Source organism: Schistocerca americana, chromosome X (assembly GCF_021461395.2).
Source record: "Schistocerca americana isolate TAMUIC-IGC-003095 chromosome X, iqSchAmer2.1, whole genome shotgun sequence".
NCBI classification, from domain to species: Eukaryota; Metazoa; Arthropoda; class Insecta; order Orthoptera; family Acrididae; genus Schistocerca; species Schistocerca americana.
In genome coordinates, this window is record NC_060130.1 from 169,619,602 (window position 1) to 169,645,265 (window position 25,664).

The 25,664-nt window shown below is 45.9% G+C and overlaps 1 protein-coding gene across 1 annotated transcript in view; it reads left to right on the top strand.

Annotated features, from left to right (window-relative positions):
• The window catches only part of LOC124555889, a 110,051-nt gene that overhangs the window by 30,333 nt on the left and 54,054 nt on the right, over window positions 1-25,664 (top strand). Inside the window, exon 2 of the mRNA XM_047129949.1 lies at window positions 15,237-15,392. Within this exon, the coding sequence (XP_046985905.1) occupies window positions 15,237-15,392 (156 nt within the window). The remainder of the gene's footprint in view (window positions 1-15,236; window positions 15,393-25,664) is intronic.

Below are 25,664 nucleotides of genomic sequence, written 5' to 3' on the forward strand. Positions count from 1 at the left end.
TAGTTCTAAGTTCTAGGGGACTAATGACCTCAGCAGTTGAGTCCCATAGTGCTCAGAGCCATTTGAACCTTCATGTCCGTTGTCCGTTCCTACGGACGCGGGCAATTCCAGCACGACAATGCGACACACCACAAGTCCAGAATTTCTACACAGTGGCTCCAGGAACACTCTTATGAGTTTAAACACTTCCCCTGACCACCAAACTCCCCAGACATGAACATTATTGAGCATATCTGGGATGCCTTGCAACGAGCTGTTCAGAAGAGATCTCCACTCACTGGTAGTTTTACGGATTTATGGGCAGCCGTGCAGGATTCATGTTGTCAGTTCCCCCCAGCACTACTTCAGACATTAGTCGAGTCCACTCACATCGTGTTGCGGCACTTCTGCGAGCTCGCGGGGGCCCTACACGATGTTAATGATGTGTACCAGTTTCTCTGGCTCTTCAGTGTAGATGGATCATGACTAGGGTTGATAACTTTTGTTAGAGACTAGTAAAGTGTTTTATTTTAAGGACGTGTGAATAAATGTATATTTCTAAAACTAAAGTATTATCAAAATGTATCTAGTTACTTACTCCACTACGAATTTTCGTAATAATGACATTAAATATCAAATTCTGATTGGTTTTAAAAGTTTAATATGTGGTGCTGCACTCCAAATTTATGTATCTATAAATGACAATCACTGTTTAACATGTTCTTATTAGGTCTGTTTCTTGTCTGTTTGTTCGGTATAAATTTTGCAACCGATTTTAAACTAACTTCCAGGTAAGCTACAGACCTGACTCTTCGAACATAGCTCAGAACTGGATGTCACTGCAATATTAATTCCTTTAGAGTCTGTTGTGTGACGGAGTGTATTTTGTTTCTCAGTCTGTCGGTCTATTCCGTACAAATTTTCCAAAAGACTTAAAACTAACTTCTCGATAAGCTCAAATTTGAAACTTTCAACTTACAAGGGGAGGCCGCCAATTGTGAAATTCAGATTCGATTCATACTGCGCATAATAAAAGCTCGTGGCCAGAGGTGTAATGTGGCAAAGCACCAAGATGCACTTCTCAGCCGTTGTCGAGAAAATCGACAGTTAAAAGAAACCGTTGCCGTGAAATATTCTCTACGATTAATGCTTTTCTACAGCATCGTGGCGCAGCGGTAAGCGCTCGGGTTCGTAATCCGAAAGTCGCCGGATCGAATCTCGCGCCATGCAACCCTTTTTTTGTTTTTGTTTCTTGTAATTCAAATATATATATATATATATATATATATATATATATATATATATATATATATATATATATATATTTCCCGGCAATCAGTTGCAACAATTATGCATATAATAAGTTGTTGAAAGTCGTTTGTCATGCGAAAACTGGCGACTTCGAACATCATTATGTTTTCCGCAAACAAAGTTCTATTTCACAAATGTTATTAATTGTCTTCATAATGTTAACCATGTATAGTTAACGGAAGACGTAGAAACGGTATTCCGAAACGAATACGTGTAGCGTAAGTCAAACGTTCGAATTAGAATAGAGACCCCACGAACACAAATTTGCTGCGGCATGTATGAAATATAAACTCCGTTACTCGCTCGTTACACTTGAAGGACAGATGTTGAATGGGCCGAAACGAGCCGCCGCATAACAGCGTAGTTGCCTGCTAACTTCGAAAGAAGGTCGATGGGGTGCCTAGCGCAACTCATAACATCGTCGAAAATCAGTGCGGACGGGAGAGCTTTGGTACACCCTGTTAAAAAAACGGAAAAATGGAGGCGGTACAATTGGAGAGCGATCCGCCTTCACCAACATGCGTAAGCAATTCATTAATAGTTTATATATATATATATATATATATATATATATATATATATATATATTTGAATTTAAGAAAACTAATAATAAAAAAAATTACATGTTGCGAGATTCGATCCGGCGACCTTCGGATTACGAACCCGACGCTTACCGCTGCGCCACGACGCTGTGGAAAACTATTAATCGTAGAGAGTATTTCACCGCAACGGTTTCTTTTAACTGTCGATTTTCTCGACAACGGCTGAGAAGTGCATCTTGGTACTTTACCACATTACACCTCTGTCCATGAGCTTTTCTTATGCGCAGTATGAATCGAATTTGAATTTCACAATTGACGGCCTCCCCTTGTTAGCTCGCAAGTGGATGACGATGCAGTATTAACTCGTTCTCTTTTCTGCTGTGTGGCCGACAGTATTTCGTGTACCAATGCCGTTTCCCTATTTTTCCGTTCCAGTCGCGAATGTTTCGCAGTTAAGAACGATTGCTGCTAAGCCTCAGTGTGAGCTCCATTGTTTCCCATTTTTACGCTCGCGGTCTTTTCGGGAGGTAAACATAGGAGGAAGCAATATATTGGTTGACTCAGCTCAAGAGAAACTGAAATAAACCTGAAATTTACCACATGTATCTGTTGCAATCTCATCAAAATGTTTAAAATCAATTAACACACACACACAAGATTAAAAAGCAGAAAATATCTATTAAAACAAAACACTTTTTAATATAACACTATTCCTATCTGAAATGAAAGAATGACTCATTCGGTCAATATGTAAAGCTACAACTGTGTCGAATGCTTTCATTCGATTACTCCCACACACTCCTTTTACTCTGAAAAATACATAAATAACAATCCAATCAACACGTAAAACTAAAACCGACTGACTCGATTTTTTTCATTCTGTTGCTCCCGCAGAAATCTATTGCTTTCATTCGTTTTCTCCCAAAGACTGGTCACAGTCAAAAGAAAGAATTAGCAGTCCGACGAACTGAACCATTGCTTTCATTCGGCTGCTCCCACAGACTGGTTTCACTCAAAAGAGTGAATGAGTAGTCCAACCGACTGGATCGCTTGTTTTCATTTGGTTGCTCCGATACACTAGTTTCACTCAAAAGAATAAATAAATAATTCAGCCAATACGGAAAACTACAACAGAATGAGCCGATTGTTTTTCCAACGACCAAATGAATAGAATGTTCCCACCACTTCTCAGCAGGGCGACAACTGTTGTCCTTTCTCTTGACGTGGGAAGAGAGGTAAGTGTGCTGACAGAGGGGGGCCCAACGACAACACTGGCTGTATTAGTGGCAGCACTTCGTCTTTTCTGACGGGTCTCAGTTGCATACAGTATAGATGGTCGTAACTGTGTGTTGAGCCTACAAGGAGAATGAATGTTGCCAGGCTGCATCCGTCATCGTCATACTGGTCCAGTATATGGCTTGATGCTACGGGTCGTTGTCGTGTACACAACACATCATCTCTATTTTGCATAGATATTTTGTGCAGTAGGCACAATATATCTGACATATTAAGGTCAGTGGTTGCGCTCTGTCTCCAAGGTCTCCGATTACTCTGAAGAGCCAAAGAAACTGGTACACATGCCTAATATCGTGCAGAACCCCGAGAGCACGCACAAGTGCCGCAACACGACGTGGTATAGAATCGACTAATGTCTCAAGAAATACTAAAGGGAACTGACACTATGAATACTGCTGAGCTGTCCATAAATCCGTAAGAATACGTGGAGGTGGAGATCTCTTCTGAACAGCACGTTACAAGGCATCCCAAATATGCTCAGTAATGTTCATGTCTGGGGAGTTTGGTGGCCAGGGGAAGTGTTTAAACTCATAAGAGTGTTCCTGGAGCCACTCTGTAGAAATTATGGACATGTGGGGTGCCACATTGTCCTGCTGAAATTGCCCAAGTGCGTCAGAAGGCACAATGTACATGAACGGATGTAGGTGATCAGACAGGATGCTTACATACGTGTCACCTGTCAGAGTCATATCTAGGGGTATCAGGGGACCCATATCACTCCAACTGAACACGCCCCACAACATTACTGAGTGTCCACCAGCTTGAACAGTCCCCTGCTGACATGCGGGGTCCATGAATTCATGAGGTTGTCTCCATACCCGTACACGTCCATCCCATCGATACAATTTGAAACGAGACTCGTCCGACCAGACAACATGTTTCCAGTTATCAACAATCGATGCCGGTGTTGACGGGCCCAGGCGAGGCGTGAAGCTTTGTGGCGTGAAGTCATCAAGGGTACAAGAGTGGACCTTCGGCTCCCAAAGCCCACATGGATGATGTTTCGTTGAATGGCTCGCACGCTGACACTTGTTGGTGACCCATCATTGAAATCTGCAGTAATTTGCGGAAGGATTGCTCTTCTGTCGCGTTGAAAGATTCTCTTCAGCCGTCGTTCGTCCCGTTGTTGCAGGATCTTTTTCTGGCTGTAGCAGAGTCGGAGATTTGATGTTTTACCGGATTCCTGATATTTACGGTACACTTATGAAATGCTCGTACGGGAGAATCCCCACTTCATCGCTACCTCGGAAATGTTGTGTGCCATCGGTTGTGCACCGACTATAACACCACGTTGAAACTCACCTAAATCTTGATAACCTGCGATTGTAGCAGCAGTAACCGATCTAACAACTGCGCCAGACACTTGTTGTCATATATACACTCCTGGAAATTGAAATAAGAACATCGTGAATTCATTGTCCCAGGAAGGGGAAACTTTATTGACACATTCCTGGGGTCAGATACATCACATGATCACACTGACAGAACCACAGGCACATAGACACAGGCAACAGAGCATGCACAATGTCGGCACTAGTACAGTGTATATCCACCTTTCGCAGCAATGCAGGCTGCTATTCTCCCATGGAGACGATCGTAGAGATGCTGGATGTAGTCCTGTGGAACGGCTTGCCATGCCATTTCCACCTGGCGCCTCAGTTGGACCAGCGTTCGTGCTGGACGTGCAGACCGCGTGAGACGACGCTTCATCCAGTCCCAAACATGCTCAATGGGGGACAGATCCGGAGATCTTGCTGGCCAGGGTAGTTGACTTACACCTTCTAGAGCACGTTGGGTGGCACGGGATACATGCGGACGTGCATTGTCCTGTTGGAACAGCAAGTTCCCTTGCCGGTCTAGGAATGGTAGAACGATGGGTTCGATGACGGTTTGGATGTACCGTGCACTATTCAGTGTCCCCTCGACGATCACCAGTGGTGTACGGCCAGTGTAGGAGATCGCTCCCCACACCATGATGCCGGGTGTTGGCCCTGTGTGCCTCGGTCGTATGCAGTCCTGATTGTGGCGCTCACCTGCACGGCGCCAAACACGCATACGACCATCATTGGCACCAAGGCAGAAGCGACTCTCATCGCTGAAGACGACACGTCTCCATTCGTCCCTCCATTCACGCCTGTCGCGACACCACTGGAGGCGGGCTGCACGATGTTGGGGCGTGAGCGGAAGACGGCCTAACGGTGTGCGGGACCGTAGCCCAGCTTCATGGAGACGGTTGCGAATGGTCCTCGCCGATACCCCAGGAGCAACAGTGTCCCTAATTTGCTGGGAAGTGGCGGTGCGGTCCCCTACGGCACTGCGTAGGATCCTACGGTCTTGGCGTGCATCCGTGCGTCGCTGCGGTCCGGTCCCAGGTCGACGGGCACGTGCACCTTCCGCCGACCACTGGCGACAACATCGATGTACTGTGGAGACCTCACGCCCCACGTGTTGAGCAATTCGGCGGTACGTCCACCCGACCTCCCGCATGCCCACTATACGCCCTCGCTCAAAGTCCGTCAACTGCACATACGGTTCACGTCCACGCTGTCGCGGCATGCTACCAGTGTTAAAAACTGCGATGGAGCTCCGTATGCCACGGCAAACTGGCTGACACTGACGGCGGCGGTGCACAAATGCTGCGCAGCTAGCGCCATTCGACGGCCAACACCGCGGTTCCTGGTGTGTCCGCTGTGCCGTGCGTGTGATCATTGCTTGTACAGCCCTCTCGCAGTGTCCGGAGCAAGTATGGTGGGTCTGACACACCGGTGTCAATGTGTTCTTTTTACCATTTCCAGGAGTGTAGGTGTTGCCGACCGCAGTGCCATATTCTGCCTGTTTACATATCTCTGTATTTGAATACGCAAGCCTATACCAGACTCTTTGGCGCTTCAGTGTAGATACTGTAGGACCAAACGTTGTCCGTGCTGCCCTAAGTTAACTGGATACAGAATTTGTTCGCCTGTTGACACGGCCAGCATGTTCTGCAGATCTCTCACCCTCTTAAAATAGCTGGTCGTGGGTTGCCGCGAGACCGGCATGCCTCCATTCACCAGCCACTATAACTGAAGAACTCTGGCATATAGTTGAAGAAGAATGGAATGACGTATCCGTATTTATCGTCCAGTCTCAATTCGGAAACTGGAAATTTGTGGTAAGTTCCTATGGGACCAAACTGCTGAGGTCATCGGTCCCTAGGCTCACCCGCTACTTAATCTAACTTCAACTAACTTACGCTAAGGACAGCACACACATCCATGCCCGAGGGAGGACTCGAACCTCCGACGGGGGGAGCCGCACGAACTGCAGCTATCGCGCGCGGCCAGTCTCAATTCGACTCGGTGCCCAACTAGTATTTTATTATTTCTGTTATTATTATTCAAAATGGTTCAAATGGCTCTGATCACTATGGGACTTAAATGCTTAGGTCATCAGTCCCCTAGAACTTAGAACTACTTAAACCTAACTAACCTAAGGACATCACACACATCCACGCCCGAGGCAGGATTCGAACCTGCAACGGTAGCCGTCGCGCGGTTCCAGACTGTAGCGCCTAGAACCGCTCGGCCACTCTGGCCGGCTGTTACTATTGTTGTTATTATTATTTTATTTGCTGCAATCTGCAAATGACTTTTCACATATTGACTAAGAAAAGTCTTATTTTCATAATATTAAATTGCTACATATTATGAAGATTATTTGATTTTTTGGTATTTTGACAAAGTCATAGCTTTAAATATTCGGAGATTTAAAACTAATAAAGAAACATAATTGCTTAAAATTAGGAATTTATGTATTAAGAAGGTAGGAAAATAGGAAGAGGTTAGGCTTACACGATGGGCATTCAATTAGCAATGCAATACTTTTTTTCTGATAGCAGGTAGGCTTTATTCAGGATTCCAGTACACCATATTACTCCTCACACTTTTGGCTACAACATCCTATTATTCAACATCAGCTTCGTTCAATTTGACCGCCATACCGTACCTTACGAGAGGATCTGTATGCCCGCGTGGTTCCCCTTTACTCGACTCGTCAACGTCGGAACCAACGTCCTTCTGCGTCAATAACCTCCTCATTCTCCACGTAGTGCTTCCCGCGGAGTGCATCCTTCACTGGGCCAAACAGATGGAAGACGGAATGTGCGAGATCCGGGCTGTAGTGTGGATGAGGAAGAACAGTGCAATGAAGTTTTGTGAGCTGCTCTCGTGTCCGGAGACTTGTGTCGGCCCTTCCTTTGTCATGGAGAAGAAGTTCGTCAGAATTTTTGTCACGCCGAGCACGCTGAAGCAATTTTTTCAGTTTCCTGATGGTAGAACGATACACTTCAGATTTGATCGTTGCACCATGAGGGAGGACGTCAAACAAAATATCTCCTTCAGAGTTCCTGAAGATCGTCGTCTTAACTTCACTGGCTGAGAGTGGAGCTTTGAACTTTTTCTTCAGAGGAGAGGTGGTGGCCGCTTTGTTTCCAGTTCGAAGTGATGGACCCATGTTTCAGCGCCTGTGACAACGTTCGACAAAAAATTGTCACGATCAGCCTCGTAACGCACGAGCAGTTCCGCACAGATAGTCCGTCGAAGCTCTTTAGGATCTTCTGTTAGGCGGCGAGGAACCTAGCTTTGAATACGCCAACTGGTGGACAAGTGTGTCAGCACAACCAACAGAGACATTCAGTTGAGCAGCGAAGTGTTTGACTGTGATCCGTCGATCACCGCGAATGAGAGTGTTCGCACGTTCCAACATTTCAGGAGTCATAGCTGTGTGCGGCCGGCCCTATATCTACACTACTGGCCATTAAAATTGCTACACCATTAATGGCCAGTAGTGTAGGAAGCAACGGTCGGCTAGGAAACGAAAGAGACAACGCCGTACCCCTTCTGATGACTGCCTACATCGGATGTGTAGCCGGCCGGTGTGGCCGAGCGGTTCTAGGCGCTTCAGTCTGGAACCGCGCGACCGCTACGGTCGCAGGTTTGAATCCTACCTCGGGCATGGTTGTGTGTGATGTCCTTGGGTTAGTTAGGTTTAAGTAGTTCTAAGTTCTAGGGGACTGATGATGCCAGATGTTAAGTCCCATAGTGCTCAGAGCCATTGGAACCAGTTTTTTCGGATGTGTAAACAAGACGAACACCGTGCTACTGAAGGTGCGCTGTCCTCTGACGCCCTAACACCTAACGCTGCGAATCCTTCCCCGCCTCCTTATCTAGTCAGTGTACACCTCCGGACACCGACCTCCTGCGGACGTTGACGTTGCTCTCCTCAGGAGGTGATCGTTGCAACTTTCTGTACTCCCCATAGTTTTATAGCACATCTCCCTTGCTAGTGGGGTGGTGATTCTCTTACGTGATTGTTTCCTCGCTGATGCAGTTGCCTATTTCCCTGACTCCAGAGGGGTGGCTCTCATGTTTAGTGGCGTCAGGATCGCCAATGTCTATGCGCCATCTGATTCGGGTCGCTGCCGTGAACGTTTCACCTTCTTCTCAGAGACAGTCATATCTCTTTTCCTGGATCGGCCTTAATCTGCTTGCCAACGTCATTGAGGACGAAGTGCATGATGCTCTCCAAGTGCGTTCTACGAACAGGTTGCCTGCCTCTAACGGCCTCCCAGTGGAGTTTTATCGGACACTTCGTCCCCTTCTGGCGCCAGAGTGGACGGAAATTTGTCAGGACTCTCTGTCACCTTTCATGACGATTCCAGACAGTTTCCTTGATGTTTTCCTCATTCCCTTCCATAAGCCTCTGGGTAACTCATAGATATGCGATTACCGCCCCTTGACTTTACTCAACAGCTACACAAGGATCTTTATATGGCTGTTGGCTGCGCGGCTTAAACGGGCGGCTTGGTACGTGGTTTCCACCGATGAAATTTCTTTGGGAGGTGCTGATAACATCCGCACTGCCCTCTGCCTCTGTCGGGACATAATCGCTCTTGCTCCCACTCGTAGTATGCCTGGACTTTTGGCAGCTCTTGACTTCAGTCAGGTGTTCGTTCGGGTCGATCACGACTACCTGGAATGGGGGCTCCTCAATATATGATACCCTGATACTGCCGTCGACGTCGTAATGGGTCTCCTTCGTGTACTCTACAACGACCGTCTCACTCCTCCAATCTCTATCCGTCGATCAGTGCCGCTCTCAGCACTGTTATATGCTTTCGCCATGGAACTGTTGCTCTGCGGCCTCCGTCAATGCCTCTTTGGGATGTCTCTCAGTGACCATGTATTCAGATGCACTGCATATGCAGACGATCTCGTTATTGTTTTTCGTACCGGTGCTGCGGTCAGAGAGTTACTGGCTTGGGTTACCACCTACGGCGAAGCTTCTGATAGCTGCCTTAACGTCCGCAAATCGAGCGCCATGGCTACAGGTGTGGGGTTTTACGCGGACAGCGCTGCCCCTTTGCGTGTAGCTGATATTACCCGATGCTTAGGACTCGATTTCGCAAGAGATCTGCAGTGCACGATTGCCCTGAACCGCCGGCACCTACTTTTCCAACTACGAGCTAGGCTCTTAGATCACCGTTTACGAGCACTCGATCTCCTGCAACGGACACAATATATAAACGTATATTTGGAATCATGTATCCCCCCCGTGGCACGGACACTTCCTATTCTGCCATCTATGGCCCGCCGCTTTCTATCGGCATTGGGTTCATTTGTTTGCCACGACTTGCTGTTCAAGATAAGGTACACTACTGGACATTAAAATCGCTACACCACGAAGATGACGTGCTACAGACACAAAATTTAACAGACAGGAAGAAGATGCTGTGCCATGCAAATGATTAGCTTTTCAGAGCACTCACACAAGGTTGGCGATGGTGGCGACACCTACAACGTGCTGACATGAGGAAAGTTTCCAACCTCATAGACAAACAGCACTTGACTGCCGTTGCCTGGAGAAACGTGTTGTGATGCCTCGTCTAAGGAGGAGAAATGCGTACCATCACGTTTCCGACTTTGATAAAGGTCAGATTCTAGCCTATCGCGATTGCGGTTTATCGTATCGCGACATTGGTGCTCGCGATGGTCGAGATCCAATGACTGTTAGCAGAATATGGAGTCGGTGGGTTCAGGAGGGTAATACGGAACGCCGTGCTGGATCCCACTAGCATGTCGAGATGACAAACATCTTATCCGCATGGCTGTAACGGATCGTGCAGCCACGTCTCGGTCCCTAAGTCGACAGATGCGAACGATTGCAAGACAACAACCATCTGCACGAACAGTTCGACGACGTTTGCAGCAGCATGGACTATCAGCTCGGAGACCATGTCTGCAGTAACCCTTGACGCTGCATCACAGACGGGAGCGGCTGCGATGGTATACTCAACGACGAACCTGGGTGCACGAATGGCAAAACGTCATTTTTTCGGATGAATCCAGGTTTTGTTTCCAGCATCATGATGGTCGCATCCGTGTTTGGTGACATCGCGGTGAACGCACATTGGAAGCGTGTATTCGTCATCCCAATACTGGCGTTATCACCTGGCGTGATGGTATGGGATGCCATTGGTTACACGTCTCGGTCACCTCTTGTTCGGATTGACGGCACTTTGAACAGTGGACGTTACATTTCAGATGTGTTACGACCCGTGTCTCTACCCTTCATTCAATCCCTGCGAAACCCTACATTTCAGCAGAATAATGCACGACCGCATGTTGCAGGTCCTGTATGGGCCATTCTGGATACAGAAAATGTTCGACTGCTGCCCTGGCCAGCCCATTCTCCTGATCTTTCACCAATTGAAAACGTCTGGTCAATGGTGGACGAGCAACTGGCTCGTCACAATACGCCAGTCACTACTCTTGATGAACTGTGGTATCGTGTTGAAGCTGCATGGGCTGCTGTACCTGTACACGCCATCCAAGCCTGTTTGACTCAATGTCCAGGAGTATCAAGACCGTTATTACGGCCAGAGGTGGGTGTTCTGGGTACTGATTTCTCAGGATCTATGCACCCCAGTTGCGTGAAAATGTAATCACATGTCAGTTCTAGTATAACATATTTGTCCAATTAATACCCGTTTATTATCTGCATTTCTTCTTGGTGTAGCAATTTTAATGGCCAGTAGTGCACGAGACCCTCACGCTCCCGCGGTGCAAGCGAGGTTTAGGTCTGTATCATGTGCGTGACAGCGATAGCACTTTCGTTGGCTTTCACATGGCGTTGTGGCACCGTTGTCCGGCGTGCCTGAGCAGCTTATTGCTGGAGGCCCTTGCCCTACACTCTCTGCCAGCACCTATCTAGCTTTCGGACGTCCCGCCGCCCTTCTTTTACTTCCGCCACTTTTTCTTCGAGCTGGGCTACGTACTTACGTACTGCGATAATACCAACGCACTTGATATCCACGAAGGCGATCTATGGCTTTTTTCAGCCACACAGGTCAGCGTATCTTAGAAGAAAGATTAAGGAAAGGCAAACCTACGTTTCTAGCATTTGTAGACTTAGAGAAAGCTTTTGACAATGTTGACTGGAATACTTTCTTTCAAATTCTGAAGGTGGCAGGAGTAAAATACAGGGAGCGAAAGGCTATTTACAATTTGTACAGAAAGCAGATGGCAGTTACAAGAGTCGAGGGATATGAAAGGGAAGCAGTGGTTGGGAAGTGAGTGAGACAGGGTTGTAGCCTCCCCCCGATGCTATTCAATCTGTATATTGAGGAAGCAGTAAAGGAAACAAAAGAAAAGTTCGGAGTAGGTATTAAAATCCATGGAGAAGAAATAAAAACTTCGAGGTTCGCCGACGACATTGTAACTCTGTCTTTGACAGCAAAGGACTTGGAAGAGCAGTTGAACGGAATGGACAGTGTCTTGAAAGGAGGGTATAAGATGAACATCAACAAAAGCAAAACGAGGATAATGGAATGTAGTCGACTTAAGTCGGGTGATGCTGAGGGAATTAGATCAGGAAATGAGACACTTAAAGTAGTAAAGGAGTTCTGCTATTTGGGGAGCAAAATAACTGATGATGGTCGAAGTAGAGAGGATATAAAATGTAGACTGGCAATGGCAAGGAAAGCGTTTCTGAAGATGAGAAATTTGTTAACATCGAGTATAGATTTAAGTGTCAGGAAGTCGTTTCTGAAAGTATTTGTATGGAGTGTAGCCATGTATGGAAGTGAAACATGGACGATAAATAGTTTAGACAAGAAGAGAATCGAAGCTTTCGAAATGCGGTGCTACAGAAGAATGCTGAAGATTAGATGGGTAGATCACATAAGAAATGAGGAGGTATTGAATAGAATTGGGAAGAAGAGGAGTTTGTGGCACAACTCTACTAGAAGAAGGGATCGGTCGGTAGGACATGTTCTGAGGCATCAAAGGATCACCAATTTAGTACTGGAGGGCAGCGTGGAGGGTAAAAATCGTAGAGGGAGACCAAGAGACGAATACACCAAGCAGATTCAGAACGATGTAGGTTGCAGTAGGTACTGGGAGATGAAGAAGCTTGCACAGGATAGAGTAGCATGGAGAGCTGCATCAAACCAGTCGCAGGACTGAAGACCACAACAACAACAGGTCAGCGAATGTGGTTGAGGGGAAGCATCCCCACGTCGACCGGCGTGCCGTTTGGCGATCGGTGTGCGCTCCTCATCTTGACACTGACGTCCAGTTTTCATGATGCCTTACTGTCAATGGGAAGCAAGTATGCCGGTCACGCCTTCACAGGATTCACCTCGCAGACACTCCGTTGTGTGTCGCTTGTGACATATACAGACAAGCATCGCCTGGTGTGCAGATCAGTAAGAGGTGTCTGACTACTGGTGCGACAGATGTTGCTCCTAATTACCCGTACGTACGACTCCTCATCAGATACATACTCAACTGCTGCTCTTTCCGGATGCGAGATGCTTCCCGCAAGCGAAGACGACCTCTATGAAGCGGATTTGTGGACACCCAGCTCACCATTCGTTTGATGATGGCGAGAAAAGTATCCTTGATGTTTGGCAGTTCCTTAATGAACGCCAACGTGCAGTTGTCCGCAATCTAAAATGCAGACAATTTTTTTCCAATTTCCTTTGCAGTGTCTTCCTTAAACCGCCCCAGAGTTGGGGTGCTCCTGTCATGAAGAGTTGATGCCCTTGGAACCGATATATTCTCTGGTCATCGGAACGTTCTTCTCGGAAAAACTATACGTCGATTGTCTACATGAGTCTGACGTCTTGCAGAGCCCGTCTTCTCGCGACGCCGATTTCCTGCTATTCTCGGTGGCATTAATGTTAATTTTAAAAAAACAACAGGAAAATAAATAAATAAACAATTGATGTTTATTGTACCTCCACTCCATGTTCCCTACGCTTTGCTTGGTTCCCGGAGGGTGGGAACAAGACATGGTAGTCAGGCCTCGGGTTGCGACCCCTACCCACTTTGCCCCCACGCCTCCATTTGAGCCCCAGGAAGGTTCTTATAGATTAAAAAAAATATCAGTCGCAATTCTGTTAACTTTTTATTTTTAAATCATTATCGAATGACTTTGATTATTGTTTTTATTCAGGTAATTGGATTAAATGTATTTCTTTTCAAGTTTCAATTCCTTTGTCACATTGTTTTAATCACCGTGTAACTGTTACTGTTGCTCTCATCTTTTTTTCTATCTTTCTTTATCCACCTGTAGTGTTTACGGAAGTGATTTTAATTACTTCCATCCATTAGCTCCGATTCAGTTACTTCCGTTTCTGCATCAATATTTTCAAATGGTTCAAATGGCTCTGAGCACTATGGGACTTATCGGAGGTCATCAGTCCCCTAGAACTCAGAACTACTTAAACCTAACTAACCTAAGGACATCACACACATCCATGCCCGAGGCAGGATTCGAACCTGCGACCGTAGCGGTCGCGCGGTTCCAGACTGGTGCGCCTAGAACCGCTCATCACTCCGGCCGGCTTCTATACATTCGATCATGCTATTGCAGTAATTATTCATTATCTCTGTTCTTCATTTTCCTTAAATTTTTGTTTTACGCATAATTCCTACTTTCGTTTAAATCTTCATCTGCGTTATTTTGTCCCTAGTGCAATAAGAATTTATGTAGTATGTGTTTGTATCACGTTAACCATCCAAGAAAATGTACATCTTGTAACGAAAATTACATTTTGACATCATTCCATGTATAAGTAGGTTATCCTGTCTTTTGTGTTATAACCGATAAATCGACATTTCCTTTAAATATTATGATAGATAAATGAAAATAATTATATAATCAAATTCACACGCACGAAGAGACCACCTGGATAAAGAATGACGGGAAGAAGAAATTAGAGGAATTGAAAAAGTATATACGGTGATTAAAATGACGTGAGAAAGGAAATGCAATATAAAATTACTTTAAAACCCTTTAATTGATAAAAAATGATGATCGAAGTCATTTCGATGAAGATTTAAAAATAAAAACAATTGTAGCTACTGACGAGATCCGAAGACACAATCATTTGTGTTTTTGATTTGTTCAGACTACGTAACTTGTCCTTACGATTTATCTCTTTTAAACCTATAGCGTGTCAAGCGAAATTCGAAAATTTTTTCAACGTTTATTTGCCAACGAGGGCCCACCAGGATGAATGGTTGCACGGTGTGGTATCTGGGACATTAACCTATAATAACACCGAGCGAGGTGGCGCAGTGGCTAGCACACTGGACTCGCATTCGGGAGGACGACGGTTCATTCCCGCGCCCAGCCATCCTGATTTAGGTTTTCCGTGATTTTCCTAAATCGCTTCCGGCAAATGCCGGGATGGTTCCTTTGAAAGGGCACGGCCGACTTTCTTCCCCGTCCTTCCCTAATCCGATGAGACCGATGACCTCGCTGTATGGTCTCCTTCCCCAAACAATCCAACACTATAATACCGTACATGTGGTTTCAAAAAGCCGATCCAACTGCTGGGGACGTCTCCTTGTAAGTGATCTGTATGCTCACAATAATTAAAATTTCGTTTTTGTAGTCCTTCTTGGTTTTGGACATTGATGACCAGAGATGTAATATCCAAGTGCGTGGCGACTGGGCAGGAGGTGTTGTCCACCCTAAGTGACCAGTGGCCTGCTAGAGGCGCTCAGCAGCTCCACAGCTCCCGGAAGGCTGCAGCCAGGGGCGCGTTTCGTCATGTAGGCCGCAGGAGCAAAGCTGGAGGCAGCGGCGGAGCGGAGAAAGTGGGGCCGAGTTGATTTAACCGGCGAGCGGCGCGCGCCGCCGACACTCAGCTGCAGCATGCGGCCCGCGCTCCTACTCCTGGTCGTCGCAGCCGCCACCGCCGCCACCATCCAGGTGACCCAAACCTTCTGCTCTCGTGTCGACACTGCTTAGCGGAGACAATTTTGCTCACTTTATCATAAATTTTGGGGCCTTGTCGTGGTCCCAACTTTCCTTTCAGCCATTCTTTTGCTGGAATCTAATTTAATACCTTTCGCTTTTTTTCTTGATACGTGTATGTAGTGACGATCAGTTTTTGATACGTGTTAAAAATACGGTGTCTCAAAATTTAAATACTGGCTTGATGAATCTCATGAGCTCGTTACTATGTGATTGATTGGTTGTTTTTGGGGAAGGAGACCACACAGCAAGGTCGTCGGTCTCATCGGATTAGGGAAGGACGGGGAAGGAAGTCGGCCGTCCCCTTTGAAAGGAACCATCCCGGCATTTGCCTGGAGCGATTTAGGGAAATCACGGAAAACCTAAATCAGGATGGCCGGACGCGGGATTGAACCGTCGTCCTCCCGAATGCGAGTCCAGTGTCTAACCACTGCGCCACCTCGCTCGGTCGTTACTATGTGAAAACATGTTTACTGAGTATACAAAATCTCCACATTTTCCACACCCTGTCCTTAGCTATTAGTCGATATTCCTATCTCGCTTAATATTTACCGCTTACCAGAAATGGCTCTGAGCACAATGCGACTTAACTTCTGAGGTCATCAGTCGCCTAGAACTTAGAACTAATTAAACCTAACTAACCTAAGGACATCACACACATCCATGCCCGAGGCAGGATTCGAACCTGCGACCGTAGCGGGTGCTCGGTTCCAGACTGTAGCGCCTAGAACCGCAAGGCCACTCCGGCCGGCATACCGCTTACCACAATTTGTAACGAAACGTCCAGTAAATATAGACACACACACACACACACACAAACTGTATTCCACGTGTACATAAGCTTTGTTGACCCTTATTTTCAGCGCATTATAACTCAAACCTACTTTAAAAATGAAACTGCTGCTCGGAATAAACTGCGCGAAGTGTCACGAAATGACGTTAATGAAGGTCATGATTCATTTAAAGTTTTGTTGTTTGCAGGAAATGGGACACAAATCCAGACCAATTTTCTTAAGCGGGTAGGTGTCTCGTTGAATCATTCTCGCTGATGACACGCAGCTCTTGGCGAACTGTAGATTTCTCCGTCCGCCGTGGGTCCAGATGATCATCTGAAAAAAAAAAAAAATGTTCAAATGTGTGTGAAATATTATGGGACGTAACTGCTAAGGTCATCAGTCCCTAAGCTTACACACCACTTAACCTAAATTATCCTAAGGGCAAACACACACACACATGCCCGAGGGAGGACGCGAACCTCCGCCGGGACCAGCCGCACAGTCCATGACTGTAGCGCCTTAGACAGGTTTCTTTTTTTTTTCATTTTGTTCGATATAGTTCGTTGCGTTTGGTCGGGGTGGACGTCACAAGACATCCGTTCAAATTGATCGTTGGTTGTTTCACTCAGTTTTTTTATTACAGAGAGCACGCAGCCCTCTGACCGAACACGCTTTTTTTTTCAATTTGTACGTTGCGTTTGGTCGTTACGGACGTCACATGACATCCGGTCAAGTTCGTTTGTGATCCTTCCACTCAGTTTTCTTATTACAGAGGTCAATCAGCTCTCTGACCGAACATGCTGAGCTACCGTGCCGGCGACCGCTCGGCTAATCCCGCGCGGCTGATGATCTGATGTGTCCCTTTCGCGCTCTACTAATTTATCACAATGTGGACTAACACAATATTGCCACATATCACTCTGAGATGTAAATAGTAAAGATAAGCTAACCCTGTCGAGGTGTAGGGGTTGTAGTTGTCATGAAGTTCCATATTCTCGTGGATGGGATGTCATTGAATCGATCCTTTGAGATCATTCCGTCATATGTTCGTTTTGCAGTAACCACAAGGTAACGCATGTATGCTAACACAGAGGCTCGCCGCTACTTCGGTTACTAGTGATACTACTCGTGATATAATGAATTGCCTAGGCAGCGATTACGACGATGACGGCGACGTACGGCAAGCAGCTGCCTATTCTACATGTGCAGCCAGTTCTGGTTACGGAAGACATATTTTAAACTTCCTCACGGGCCATCTCTTCGGCGACTCGAGAATGATGGAGAATTTCGCGGTGTTGCCGTCGAGAACCATAACTCAGTGCCACAAAAAAATGGTTCAAATGGCTCTGAGCACTATGCGACTTAACTTCTGAGGTCATCAGTCGCCTAGAACTTAGAACTAATTAAACCTAACTAACCTAAGGACATCACACACATCCATGCCCGAGGCAGGATTCGAACCTGCGATCGTAGCGGTCACGCGGTTCCAGACTGAAGCGCCTTTAACCGCACGGCCACAGCGGCCGGCTCAGTGCCACACACTGTCTCAAATGTTACTTGTAATGAAAAGAACTGTGTGATCACCAATCCATCTTGTACTTGTTTAGCGATGTTCTTACGACGTAAATCTGAAAACACGATATACCGAGGACAGATTATTAGAGATAATTAGCAATGTTCGGTTGCACTACCAAAAGAGTCTGTTTTTGAAGAATACAAACAACTATGGCCGGTCGAAATGTGCTTTACAGCGTCATAGGTCCCTCTGTAATTTGTGTTCAGAATGACCCAGCTATCACGTGCTTTAACGCAATCATATCTACTGTATATTAAACAACTTGAACTGTTCGCGTTGCAGCGAGGTTCTCGTTAATATGGGGCGTGTCGATACTTGAAAGCCAATAGTGCCTCCGCTCTAGAAGAAACATCTGTGGAGATGAACATTGTAGAATCAAGTGCAACCGTTTAGCCAGAAAACTCATTGCGCCAAATGTAAATGAACATAGCTGACAAAATAGTTTGAAACTCATAGAAACTTGAGTACAGTTACATGCACGAGAACTGCTTACTTTATGTTACGAAATTATAACTGCTTAAAAATACATGTCGCTCGTTTTCTTAAATTTCCTGCCAGAATAGTTTTCTAGTTTACCATATGATTTAATCACTGTGAGATGATTTCCAGACAATTGTTTGGTTTACACGCTCATGTGGATTACGATTCACGCCTTACTCTCGGCTGATAAGGATCATGTGTCTTCCCAAGCCAACGTAACCTTACAAAACACATTGTTCCTTGATCACCACACAAAATTTGCATCGTTATCGTCTAAATAACAATCTCTAGCTGATTGCCATTATCACTCTAACCTTCACTGGAGTTAACTGTAACTGTAACAGATGAGAAACATTAGAACAGACGATATGTATCGCACGTACGCACATCGATAGTATAATAAGCATTTGTTTGAATTGCGCAACTGTCGGTACCTGCGATCCTGAACTCAATGTATTTGCATCATTTATCGAGTTTTGAAGATGATACGTCGGCATTGAAATTTCAACACAAAGTTTGAACTAGGTAGATTTAATTGTCAAGACGTACTGAATGAATGTAAAGAAATTTTCGACACTTGATTACACTGTAATTACAATACTCTTTAAAACTGATGCCTCTATTTAAAAAAGGCATCTTATTTAAACATTGTCCATAACGTATAGAGGTTTTTCAGTAAAGCAACAACCAGGACAGAGTCAACTGAAGACAATGTCCACCTGTTATCCTTCAGTTGTCCTGCGTCTGGATTGTGTAACTTTCATAGTCTCGAATGCAGAACGTAAAACTAACGTTGCCACTTCCCCAAACTGAAATTTATCTGGTTTTTTCACCGGAACAGGTATTAGTCAGAATTAGATACATGTATTCGGATTTTAACACAAAGTCGATTATAAAAATGTACACCGCTAAAAAAGTTACTTTCTCATCCCTATGGAATTACGATGAAATACTTTTGCACTTATCTTTAAAGGATTTACAATTTTGAAAGGACATAATGTTTAGACAATGCAAAACTAACGACAAATCATTACATTGCTATTTTATACCACCCCATTCCTATAACTATGCAAAACTTCTGCTGTTACAGCTTCTGTGCAATGACATTAGATGTAAATTAACAAAGACAAGTGACTTCAGACGTTTATTTCCTCGTCATACTTACGAGCGGAAATAATAAGTGGCCGTTACACGAAATCATGGCTCCAACATTGAGGCAAGCGGGCAGGTCGTAGTCTCAAGTGGTCTGACGGTGAGGCAGTAATATATGAGTTGCAGGTTAACTGTAACTACAAAATATAGACATTATGTTGATAAATTCTGTAAAACAAATGTAGCCATCCATTACTGCCTCAACATTCAGGAGCCATTGTGAGCCGGCAATTATTTGGTTTGTTAATCATTAAAAGAATCTGGTAGTTAACTTGACACTGACTCTTGGTATTCTCACACTACGATTGTGTCTTTTATAACAAGAGTAGTCTCTGCACCGACGAATAAGAAACGTGATGTTTTGTTGTCTAGCACGTAAAAACTGCTTGAACAGAGAGACCTAGCTAGTTTGAATACTCGGAGTGGAAGAAATCTTCGTAGCCGATACTCGGTCATCAGACAAATTAGATCTGATGGCGCTCAACTTCTGATCACTGAACTGTGCGCTACTGTGCTGGCTTGAACTGGAAACCTCTCCGGAGTTTCTTATGTGGTCGTGTGTGACTAGGGCCTCCCGTCGGGTAGACCGTTCGCCGGGTGCAAGTCTTTCGATTTGACGCCACTTCACCGACTTGCGCGTCGATGGGGATGAAATGATAATGATTAGGACAACACAACACCCAGTCCCTGAGCGGAGAAAATCTCCGATCCAGCCAGGTATCGAACCTGGGCCGTTAGGTATGACATTCCGTCACGCTGACCACTCAACTACCAGGGGCGGAGTTAATTTTAGGTAATAAACTGGCTTCAAGCCACTGTTATTCAGCAAAAGATGGACTGTGGTGTCACCGCCAGACACCACACTTGCTAGGTGGTAGCTTTAAATCGGCCGCGGTCCATTAGTACATGTCTGACCCGCGTGTCGCCACTGTCAGTGATCGCAGACCGAGCGCCACCACACGGCAGGTCTCGAGAGACTTCCTAGCACTCGCCCCAGTTGTACGGACGACTTAGCTAGCGATGCGACATTGACGAAGCCTCGTTTATTTGCAGAGAAGATAGTTAGAATAGCCTTCAGCTAAGTCAATGGCTACGACCTAGCAAGGCGCCATAGCAATTGATAGTTATCGTATGAAGCATGTCTCATCAAGAACGATGTATACAAATGATGGATTAAAGTTAAGTATTCCAGCAGCTACGTACTTTTCTTTATATCATTCATTACGTATCCTGTTTCAGACCTCACGCCATCCTGCGTGAGTTTAAGCGCGTGCCTTTCGGTTACCCGTCACTGTATGTTGCAAGAAGGCTGCACTGTCCTAACACAGGGATCTTGTGACCTGAATATGTAGATAGCTTAACATTGTCGGCACGCAACGGGGGTGTGCCCAGTTGTTTGTACGTGTTTTTATTGAGCAATGAAACTGCAGCTCCTGTATCGAGCTGGAATGGGATCAAGAATACTCAGGCTCGTGAACCTTCGCCCATGGACATCCATGTAGTTCATTCCACTCCGCCCAGTGCCACTCTCTCTAACGGTGACTGTGTTCGTCCCACAAAATGTGTGCGTCGACGTCGCCGGAAATCACGTCAATTAGCAAGTGATTCTGTACCAGTGTCTGTTCAACTTGCACGAGACAGTCGCTCTTGTCGTCAGCAGGACAATAAACTTTTTGTAGACTTGGACATTAATGGCAACGTGATCCCATCCTCGTCGCCAAATTTTGTTGTGTTGGCTAATCTGCCGACACAACATGGACTATAGGGCAGCCAAAACAGTTTCGTGAAATTTACCTAGCCGGGAATCGAAACCGAGCCCTTAGGATTGATACTCTGTCGCGCTGCCCACTCAGCTACCGGGGGCGGACTCTTACGTGGTGAGAGCATGCCACACTGTTGATATCGAGATCGGGAAGGAGACGTTAATACCGCTGATTCGATAGGATTAGGGTATGTGCCGGCACCAGTTTCTACCACCTCCCTACGATCCATTCCATACAAAAACCCGTCTCGTTAGTTGAGCGCGTTAACGCGCCTCTTTCGGGATACGGGGAGCCGACTCTGACCTGAATCGAATCCGCCTCGCGGATTAGCGACGGGGGCTGTTAAGCCGGCTTGCCTGGACGTGGTACTGAGGCGGTTTCCCACATCCAAGTAGGTAAATACCGGGCTGGTTTCCACACCCCGCGTCAGATACGCACTGTGCAAAGATTTAGAAAACGTTCTCCCACACGCTCAAGGGATTTACTCTAGACGCAGACACGTGGGGTACACAGATTCTGTCTTCCAGGGTGAATACGAGACTGAAGACCACCGGTGTTTCTTCTCTTTAAATCCATAATCAGCATCATTCCATACAAATAACAGACTCTCACCATTCATCTACACAATACCAATAAATACTCGCCCTTTTGTAAAAGGTCATCATATTATTCTAAGAGAAGGGACGTTCAATAGTAACCTGCGTGACGGGACTGAGGTCACTACGTCTTAATTCTCAAAACAATCACGGCCGCCGTGCGGTTCTAGGCGCTGCATTCTGGAACCGCAAGACCGCTGCGGTCGCTGATTCGAATCCTGCCTCGGGCATGGATGTGTGTGATGTCTTTAGGTTAGTTAGGTTTAACTAGTTCTACGTTCTAGGGGACTAATGACCTCAGAAGTTGAGTCCCATAGTGCTCAGAGCCAATCACGGCCAGAAGTCTTTAAGTAGCTTCCATTACTCACCAAGAGACACATAAATAAATGACTTTACGTTGCATAGGACGTCCGAAACTTAACAGCTTATATCTACCTCATGTATGTAAGAGACGCGTTACATCATCGTTAATCGGAGGAGTGCCCAAGTGATTAACTTACACGTCTACGAACTTAGATGACAGAGAATCAATTCTCCGTGTAGCTAGAGTATTGTATCTTCCCTGTTCTGTTTGTTGTTCGAAATCTGGTATTATACACTACTGGCCATTAAAACTGCTACACCAAGAAGAAATGCAGATGATAAACGGGTATTCATTGGACAAATATATTATACTACAACTGACATGTGATTACATTTTCACGTCCGCAGCTCATGGTCGTGCGGTAGCGTTCTCGCTTCCCACGCCCGGGTTCCCGGGTTCGATTCCCGGCGGGGTCAGGCATTTTCTCTGCCTCGTGATAACTGGGTGTTGTGTGATGTCCTTAGGTTAGTTAGGTTTAAGTAGTTCTGAGTTCTAGGGGACTGATGACCATAGATGTTAACTCCCATAGTGCTCACTGTCAGAGCCATTTGAACCATTTGAACATTTTCACGCAATTTGGGTGCATAGATCCTGAGAAATCAGTACCCAGAACAACCACCTCTGGCCGTAATAACAGCCATGATACGTCTGGGCATTGAGTCAAACAGAGCTTGGATGGCGTGTACAGGTAAAACTGCCCATGCAGCTTCAACACGATGCCACAGTTCATCAAGGGTAGTGACTGGCGTATTGTGACGAGCCAGGTGCTCGGCCACCATTGACCACACGTTTTCAATTGGTGAAAGATCTGGAGAATGTGCTGGCCAGGGCAGCAGTCGAATATTTTCTGTATCCAGAAAGGCCCGTACAGGACCTGCAACATGCGATCGTGCATTATTCTGCTGAAATGTAAGGTTTGGCAGGGATCGAATGAAGGGTAGAGCCACGGGTCGTAACACATCTTAAATGTAACGTCCACTGTTCGAAGTGCCGTCAACGCGAACAAGAGGTGACCGAGACGTGTAACCAATGGCACCCCACGCTTTGAATGTGCGTTAACCACCATCTCGCCAAACATTGATGCGACCATCACGATGCTGTAAACAGACCCTGGATTCATCCGAAAAAATGACGTTTTACTATTCGTGCACCGAGGTTCGTCGTTGAGTACACCATCGCAGGTGCTCCTGTCTGTGATGCAGCGTCAAGGGTAACCGCAGCCACGGTCTCCGAGCTGATAGTCGATGCTGCTGCAAACGTCGTCGAACTGTTCGTACAGATGGTTGTTGTCTTGAAAACGTCCCCACCCATCTGTTGACTCAGGGATCGAGACGTGGCTGCTCGATCCGTTACAGCCTTGCGGAAAAGATGTCTGTCATCTCGACTGCTAGACGAGGCCGTTGGGATGCAACACGGTGTTCCGTATTACCCTCCTGAACCCACCGATTCCATATTCTGCTAACAGTTATTGGATCTCGACCAACGCGAGCACCAATGTCGCGATACGATAAACCGTAATCGCGATAGGCTACAATCCGACCTTTATCAAAGTCGGAAACGTGAGGGTACGCATTTCTGCTCCTTACGCGAGGCATCACAACAACGTTTCACCAGGCAACGCCGGTCAACTGCTGTTTGTGTATGAGAAATCGGTTGGAAACTTTCCTCATGTCAGCACGTTGTAGGTGTCGCCACCGGGGCCAACCTTAAGTGAATGCTCTGAAAAGCTAATCATTTGCATATCACAGTATCTTCTTGCTGTCGGTTAAATTTCGCGTCTGTAGCACATCATCTTCGTGGTGTAGCAATTTTAATGACCAGTAGTATATTACGATGAATTAATACGTTTAACAGGCTGGCCTCCCTCCCTAACATCTCATCTTGAAAGCATTGCAGGACTACCATCCGGTAGCCGAAGTACGACACGGCGCAAGGTGATGACGCTTAATTTCAACAAAACGGTTCCGAGCAGTCGTTGTTAGGGCGCGGATCACGTAAAGACGCATCCACATTCATCCAAAAGAAATGTATTCGCAATAGCGAATACGATGAGACTCCAGCTGTGAAATTTATTGGCGACATCTGAAAATTTATACCGGACCTTAACCACCTGCCGTATCCAGCAAGGCTTCTACGACCGATCGAAACCTCCATATGTCACCCTGTGTCCACGTCCTGCACTTGCAAGATCGCTGCCATTCCCGCACACGAAGAGACTTACTTGTTATTGTCGCGGCCTTTGCCGGCATGTGAATACTATTTGCAGTGTCCGTGTTTAACGGTCTGCTACGCAATGTCCTTCAGACAGGCATGCGTGCGTACAGATGTCTGCAGGACACTACATTTTTTTTGAGTCATCAATCTTGTGGTTGGTTTGATGCGAGCCTCCACGAATTCCTCTCCTGTGCCAACCTCTTCATCTCAGAGTAGCACTTGCAACCTACGTCCTCAATTATTTGCTCGATGAATCCAACTCTCTGATTTCCTCTACATTTTTTTTGCCCTCTACAGCTCCCTCTAGTACCATGGAAGTCGTTTCCTGATGTCTTAACAGAGGCCCTACCATCCTCGCCCTTCTCCTTGTCAGTGTTTTCCATATATTCCTTTCCTCTCCGATTCTGCGCAGAACCTCCTCATTCCTTACCTTATCTGTCCGCCTAATTTTCAACATTCGTCTGTAGGGCCACATCTCAAATGTTTCGATTCTCTTCTGTTCCGGTTTCTCCACAGTCTATGTTGCACTACCATACGATGCTGTGCTCGAAACGTAAATTCTCAGTAGTTTCTTCCTCAAATTAAGGCATATGTTTGATACTAGTAGACTTCTCATGGCCAGGAATGCCCTTTTTGCCAGTTGTAGTCTGCGTTTGATGTCCTCCTTGCTCCACCCGCCATTCGTTATTTTGCTGTCTAGGTAGTAGAATTAGTTAATTTCATTAACTTCGTGACCAACAATCCTGATGTTACGTTTCTCGCTGTTCTTGTTTCTGCTACTTCTCATTACCTTCATCTTTCTTTGATTTACTCTCAACAAATATTCTACACTCAGACTGTTCATTCCATTCATCAGATCATGTAATTCTTCTTCACTTTCACTCAGGGTACCAATGTCATCAGCGAATCGTATAATTAATGTCCTTCCCCCTTGAATTTTAATTCTACTCCTCGGTCTTTGTTTTAATCCCATAATTGCTTCTTCTATGTTCAGGTTGAACAGTAGGAGCGAAAGACTACATCCTTATCTTACACACTTTTTAATCCGAGCCTTCGTTCTTGGTCGTCCACTCTTATTATTCCCTCTTGGCTCTTTTACGTGTTACGTATTAACCGTCTCTCCCTATAGCTTACCCCTATTTTTCTCAGAATTTCGATTGTATTGCACCATTTCATATTGTCGAACGCTTTTTCCAGGTCGACAAATCCTATGAATGTGTCTTCATTTTTCTTTAGTCTTGCTTCCATTATCAACCGTAACGTCAGAACTGCCCCTCTGGGGCCTTTACCTTTTCCCAAGCGAAGC